Source organism: Tinamus guttatus, unplaced genomic scaffold (genome assembly GCF_059628265.1).
Source record: "Tinamus guttatus ecotype Peru unplaced genomic scaffold, ASM5962826v1 Tinamus_guttatus_pri_ptg000927l, whole genome shotgun sequence".
Classification (NCBI taxonomy): domain Eukaryota; kingdom Metazoa; phylum Chordata; class Aves; order Tinamiformes; family Tinamidae; genus Tinamus; species Tinamus guttatus.
The window spans coordinates 543256-550622 of record NW_028289461.1 but is presented as its reverse complement, the minus strand read 5'-3'; the positions used below and the strand labels follow the sequence as shown (position 1 = coordinate 550622).

Here is a 7367-nt window from a genome sequence, read left to right as displayed (position 1 = left end):
CAGAAAACGGCAAGGCTGGTGCAAAAGACTGTTTTAACCATGTGCATTGTTTGTTGCAGGGCAGGAGTGAGTGAGAATCACTGGGTCCTCACTTGCAAGAGGAGGTCCGCACTGGCTTTGAATTTCTGATGCAAACCACCTGCAATTACAGGTGTGTGAAGGAGGGGATTAGGTAAGACACAAGGACATGCTTTGTCCCACTTCAATGCTCTAAGATACAGGCGTGACCTACAACCGAGTGGGAAAGCTTTGGGTCTAAAAAGACTGCCAGATACTCCTGAACTAAGACTGGCCAATATATCTTTTGCACTGAATAATTCTACTGTGACAAAATTATCCAGCAAAGGTAGCTGTGTTGCAATTCTCAGGAGTCCTACACTGTCACTAGAACCAGCATTTCCCACACGCAAGGACACGGTTCTTCAGAGCAAGTTCTCCTTGGGGAGGCTCCGGGGTACGCAGGGCAGGTGCCTCTCAACTGGATGCGGCTGTACCCCACAGGTAATAAAGGTAGCACCACGCTTGGCTGATATGAGCTCTGACCAGCTGCTCTGGCTGCTCAGTAGACACAGTTGTGAGCACATCTGCTCTGTGAGGTGACTGCTGTGCGGTTAGGGGGAATGGTAGACACAGGCTGTGAACACAGAGGCTAAACCTCGCTGGCAGGAGTATTCCGGCTCAGCTCCTTGATTCCGTGCAGGATTCTCTTCATGTGACCCACTTTGGTCACACCCAGGTCCTGCAAGAAAAGAGAAAATTCTACCTTAGGAGAAAGGGGAAAAAATAATTCCCGGGTCACCAAGCAGTAGTTTCAAACTACTCAGCTAGTTATAATGAGAGGAGGAACCAACCAGAAAGATAACAGATCTGATAGTTATATATGGAACCTCAAACTATGTGTCGAAAATCTATCAGAGCATGACAGAGTAATGAACAGGCACATGAGGAGCAGGTACAAAGCAATGGCAAGAAGCAACTGCAGACCATCAGCCAGAAATGCAAACTGCCTTGACTGTTAAGGGCCAAAGCACAAGAACAGAAGGAAGAAAGATCACAAGGACCTAAGCTGGTAGCCAAATACATGCAGAACACAACGGGTCACATCAGTGCACGTGTGAACACTCGGGCACCATGCAACAAAACGCACACTGTGGCTGGATGGCACGCAGAGGAATCGCTGCACAGACAACAGCAAAATGCAGAACAGGAAGCTGGTCCAAGTCACAAATGAAGGTCCAAGGAGCATTCAATGAACGCTACACACTAAGACAAAACAATTCTTTTTTGCTATGTGCAAGTCACCAGAACGATCACAAGTTCTTGTGCATGCAAAGAAACAGCATTTTTAATTTTCCTCTGCAGAGTATCTCTCGATGGAGAGATGAAGAGCTGAGCAATATTGTTATTACTTCAAAAGATTCTCTCCATCTAACAGCCTCATCTAAGACCACGATCATTTTTGCTTGTAACAAAGAAGTGCAATGACCTTTTTGTCCAGTGACTATAACACATGACCAAGCAGGCTTTGCAAAGATGGTATGGGAGCTGTGAAGTTGAAAACTTCCATTCCAGCATTCAAGTTGAAGCCTCTCAAGCGCTGGACTGTTTTGCAACTCTGAGAACCTGTGGCTGAGCTCACAGGCAGTCTCTGAAACAAGCTGTTCTACCTTGCTTAAACATCAGGTGATATGAGATGGTCATTAAATAAAATGAGGCGCCAATGAACCCATTCATCTCGCCAAGGCACGGGGAATGAACAGTGGCAGGCCACTTCCAAGCACATTCAGCACAGAAGGTCATGCAGATGCAGCTGGCTATTTCTGATGAGCTGATCATGAAAGTACCTTGAGGTCCCTCCGTTCGAGGTGCAGGAGCTCAGAGCCCCGGACGTCATGTCGGATGAAGATATCCTTATACTCACAAAGACTGAGATGCTCAAGCCAGGCCGCAACCTCCTCCGTTCCCCATAGGTGAACTGTTAGAGATGGAAAAGCAGGAGTGCATTGAGTACCCAGAACCCCAGAGGACAGCGAGCGAGAGACGAGGACAGCAGCAGCACTCAGTGCCAGAGAGGGAGGGCAAGCAGCACCACAACCTCAAATCAAGGGGAGGGCAAGGACCGGTGACACGGCCTACAATCTCAAACAAAGGTGGAAGGGCAGATTGAGATTAGAGTTTTTCTCTTAAACAGAGGCTAGCTGCAGTGATTCTGGGGGTAATATGCTTGTTTTGACAGGCTTGGATATACTTTGTAAAGCTTACCCCCATGACTAAGAGTAAATTTGCTGGTATTTCTCTGCTTACAAAACCACAGAGTCATAGAATACAGCACTAGGAACCAAGCACGTGTTAGTTTGTCCTTATATGCAAAAACTTGTGCTCAGCAGGCAAAATGGCAGCCTCTCCTCTGAAGTCCAAGGGAGAGCCCCAGCTTCTCGCACAGCCTCTAAATAAGAGAAAAATAAGGTCCCAAGTTCTGCGAGCAGAGGCAATAAGTGAGCATCAATGAGTGAGACAGGAGGAGACCCACAGCTCTATGGCAGAGGACAGGACCCAGGAGCCCACAGAACAGCCAGTACTTCTGAATTTTAGAAGTAGAAAGGCTTCATAAATAGAATATAAACCAAAAATCAACTAACCCAGTTGGAGAGAAAGTGTCTTGATATCACTGGCAATTTGTTGATTCATGGCCAGTTTTTATTTACTGACCGGTAGGATTAAAGGTCAGGGTGCACCTGTGATGATGCTGATCCCCAGCCAATTAGACATGAAACTTGATTAAAGCCTGAAGGTGAATCAATGAGAAAAATACCATTAACCATATCACAGAGAATGAGCAGTGAAAAGATTGGAGTTATGCGGACTTGGGCCCCACAGTCATATGGATACCTGAAACATCAAAGTCCTCAAATTCACTTCACTAAGCACCCCCTAAGACATCCCAGCAAATGGCCAGATATAAGTGGGATTATTCAGAGGGTGCCTCCTGTTTCTGCTCAGGAATATCTACTTAGTACTGGGGATCTTGACTCAGACAAAACAGAGCAATAAGCTACTTTGCCATGTGAAAAAGACAGACTAGACCTCTGAGAAAAGGCAGATGCAAGGGACACAGAAGAGGGACAGAACATCGGAGGGAACAGACAGACAGAAAGAGAACGGGTGGTGGTGTGACCACACTGGGGTGATGAACAGAGACACCAGCAATGAGCAGACTTGGTACCCGGCAATCCCATGCTACTATGGGCCTCCTTATTTTTGTTGTTCTTCTCCTTTTTAAACTTGGTCACCAGCCGAAATTTGCCGCTGCGGCTGCGTTTAGAATAATCCAGCATCTGGTTCTGTAGGAACACAAGGGGAAAGTCATGCCACCAAACACCAACTCACTGCAACAGTCCAAGAGCAGCAAGTACCCTCTAAAACAGCTCCATGACCTTGTAAGAGAGGAAAAATATTCTGAACTCTTTCTGATCAAGATGGGGAAGGAAACAGGGAGAGAAAGTTGATCCCATGTCAGTCAAGGGACCTTAGCAGGAAATTACTTTCTTTAGCCCCAGGGAGTTGAGTTTCCTTCTTAATGAATTTTTCTAACATCTGCTGCATACTCACAGGAAGTGAAACACTCACAGCCAACTAGTGAAAAAGAGAAGAGCTGGGGAAATACCGCTCTGGCCTTCCTCACCTCCTCATCACAGGGCTCCATGAGCTGCCACAGCCAAGGGATGTCTGCCAGCTTCCTTAGCTGGAGGTCCATGTCTGCCAGGGCAGTTTGGAGCTGCTCTTTCTGTGGAGGATCCAATTGCTGAAATTGCAGAAACGGAAACAAAGCAGAGTTAAAAAACACATGGTGGAACACACAGTGAGGCCCCACTTGGAACTTCCCGGCTAACAAAGCAGCTCCTCCTTTTAAAAAGGAAGTGCACAACAGGCCCTCTGCCCAGACATTACCGTGTTAAACCCATCTTTTCTGATCCCCAGCTCTGAGTAAACGAGCTTGACGGCCCATCATACACACGTAGCAACACCAGCCAACCCATCCTAATTCCCCAGACAGGAACATTTTAACTGACTTGTTGTGAAGACAAAGAGGACCAAGACCAGCAAGACGTTGCTTGCCAAGGTCACAGCAGAAGAGAGGAAGCAAGAGGCTGCTTCACTCCTTCGTGCTTCTTACCAGAGCCATCTTGCCTGCCAGCAGCAGCTCTGTCTCATTATGCAGGGCTTTCACATTATTCACCATCTCTACAACGAGGCTGCAGTTCAGACCCTGTTGGGAAGAAACACGTGCATAAATAAAGCCCAAGAATGCAGAAGTCTGAGTGGTAAAAAGGAAAATGTCTTAGAGAAGCAAGGCTTATTCTGCTCAATCAGAAAGGAGAACCAAGAGCTATGGCACAAAAAGAAAATGGGAGATGCCAAGCGAGTGAAATACCTCTGTAGACTTGGATTTAGCGTAGACTTTGTCCATAGACTTGGAGCTGGCATTGACAGCATGGGCAAGCTCCTGTTCCATGTCCTGGTAGGATTGTGCTATTTCCCGAATGCTAAAGGGAGAATTACAGATTACATCAGCATATGCTCAAGATAAGAGATCTTTTTGAACTGAATATCTCCTTTTCATACCCATGTGAGTGACGAGAGCAGGGACAGGGCATGGGAGGAGCACAGCCTTCAGCAAAGCAGGGCAGTTCTGCCTGCTGGTGAGCACGCGCAGGCAAAGCAGGGCACACCTCACACGGACAACTCCAGGTGCACGTTCAGGGCTGCACATGATTTGGGGTCAGTTTAAAATATGACCCCGAAACTTCGGTATGACCATGGCGATCTGTAAGGCAGCTGCAGACACAGCGAACACTTTCTGGATGTGAATCTGGGCATGTCCTCTTAAAGGCCCAGAGCATGAAACAAGATGCCCAAATGAAGGAGGACAGAGGAGCATACAGTGGTTTATTTCACAAATCTCTGCTGGGCATCAGGGTTAAAAGTCCCTAACTTGTCATCTGAGCTTCCAGTTCCCAGTGACTGTGTTTCATTCCTGATAAGAATCACTGATATTCAAAGCTATTAATCTTTAGAGATTAAAGGATTCTCATGTGCCCATGGAAGTATTACTTTTAGTTCAGGATGACCCACAAAAGTTTGTGTGACTTCAGTCTTCATGCAGCTGGGGCAGGGCACAGCAAAAGAATGACACGGGCCAGCACTGCAGCAGGGAAGACTGAAGAGAAACTTCAGCAGGAACAGGGAGAAGGAAAAGGACTTGAGGCACCCAGGAGGGCTCTGTCCACAAAAAGGAAATTGAGTCCCACCTGTGGATCAGAGCACCTGCGGCCTGGCCAAAGCGGTTGATCTGGGTGGACTCTTCTTCAGACATGATCTCTGGTTGCAGAGAGAAAGAGGAGGGTCGGGACAACTCACACTTCTGTTTGTCCTCCCAGGACTTCAGGGTGCTCTCAAATGCCTAAAAACATAGCAAGCAAACTCTAAAGATACGTTGTAAACCACTGAGAAAAAACAAGGCCTGTGAGAGCCTACGCCTGCAGAGCTCTGGGTTTGAACACTTCCCGTTGCGGGGCCTGGCTGTTCACCTGCTTGTAACTTTGCCAGCTTCAGCTACTTGGGCTGAAGCTTTCAAGGCCACACACTTACCTTGGTTTAAGCTTAAGTCTAAATTTAGTCAAAGTGGTTAGGCTGCTTCTGAGAACCAGACTAGCAAAAGCCACCAATTCACTCAGCCTTTTCTATGACTAGCTGTATCACCTCTATGCTTTGCAGCTGAAATCTTCAATCTGTACCCAAGAAGCACCTTTTGTTACTCGGGAAAAATCCACTCACCTTGGTTATTACAAGTTTTTGGGGAAGGTGGGGACAGTGAAGAATGCTTTATTGCACACCTCTGCTGTGCATGGCAACTTCAGAGCTGGAAATGTTCCAGACTCCTCCTCATCCAGGAATGCTTCTCTAGAAATTGGTCAGAGTAGCACCCAAACTCAGAGCTGGGACTTGCCCCACCTGCATCCTTACTGATATTCCTGCTGGCATCAGCTAGTGCTACAGGAAGGACAGATCAACAAAACAGCAAAACAGATCCAAAGCAAAAAGGATCAAAACTAGATCTGGTGAGAATGAGAACAGGACACAAAGTCTCAGGGCAGGGAGAGATGGATCGATGCGAGTAAGAAATGCAATAAGGAAAATCTAGACAAGAGAAGTGCTGGGGGAGAGGGAGACAAAACAGAAAAAAGGAATTCAGAGACGATGAAGAGGAGAAAATGAGTAAGAGTGTGAAGTATTTGTGGAAAAACTGATGCTCAGTGAGCCACAAAATGAGACCTGCAGTGAGCAGGAAAGGTAGCGGCTTGGTAAATCAAACGAGGTGAGTACAGACTAGGTAAGGACTGCAGGGTTGAGGGACACGGAGCAGAAGAGGCAGGTTCTGGGGACACATCATTCCTCTGAGTCTGAAACAAAACCACCTGTGAAGACCTGTGGTAAAGTGAATCACCTTCCTGGTTGCTGCACAAAGCCAATGTGTCAGCTTTGAACAAGCTGTGCACTGTTACCCATCTTGCTCATGACCCTTCAGTAATCCAGATGAGGCCACATGAGTGAATTTGGAATTAAACTAAATACCCCAAACCACTTTAGAGGAATTTTACAGAAGACATAGGTGTCATGCACTCAGAAAGAGGATCCCACTTCACTTCCTGCATAGGAGGGCCTGGCCTGAGTAGGAAGTGGTGTGCAGCGGGAGACAGACAGCAGGAAAGATGGGGATAAGCCTGTGCTGAAGAGAAAAGCTGAATACTGCTCTCCAGAACTGGACGCCGTTCCTCGCCGGCTGCAGGCGGCCTGCGGAGCAGGGCTTGCAGGCAAGGAGGAGCAGCGGGGCACAGCCACAGCCTTGGCTTTGGGGGGCTCAGCAGCCACACAGCACAGGCACTAGGCACCTGTGCCCCCCCAGATTCCCTCTTCTGCTTCCCTCTGCCCTTCCTTTCCTCCCTCCTTTCACAGCAGGATCTCTGTTCCACTCTCTTGGTCATCTCCTTCAGTCACCTCTCCTGGACACACTGTGGCCATGCGAAAGATCTCTGTCTCTCCAGGTACTTTTTCCATGTGAAAATCTGCTCATTGTTTCTTTCTTCTTTTCTCCCTAACACACACACCAATATCTTCTGTTCTCTCCAGCTGACGGGGTCTTGGGTATTTCCTTGTCCTGCCTTGACAGGGGCTTTATAACCTCCAGTCTTTTCTTTTTCATAGCACTGTATTTCCAACTTGCACCTCATGCCTAAACCTATTTTCCCCCCTCTCTCTGTTTTTCTCTGTTTCTCGTGTCTGGGAGGCGAGTCCTTGGCAGCAGGACT

At 47.5% G+C, this 7367-nt stretch overlaps 1 protein-coding gene across 1 annotated transcript in view; it reads right to left on the bottom strand.

Moving 5' to 3' along the window:
- Window positions 1–214: 214 nt before the first annotated feature.
- Window positions 215–7367, bottom strand: part of DGKD (diacylglycerol kinase delta) — a 49930-nt gene continuing 42777 nt past the window's right edge. Inside the window, exons 24-30 of the mRNA XM_088538085.1 lie at window positions 5310–5461; window positions 4433–4544; window positions 4175–4267; window positions 3683–3802; window positions 3224–3341; window positions 1845–1975; window positions 215–739 (exon numbers count right to left, since the gene is read on the bottom strand). Of these exons, the coding sequence (XP_088394211.1) occupies window positions 650–739; window positions 1845–1975; window positions 3224–3341; window positions 3683–3802; window positions 4175–4267; window positions 4433–4544; window positions 5310–5461 (816 nt within the window). The 3' untranslated portion in view covers window positions 215–649. The remainder of the gene's footprint in view (window positions 740–1844; window positions 1976–3223; window positions 3342–3682; window positions 3803–4174; window positions 4268–4432; window positions 4545–5309; window positions 5462–7367) is intronic.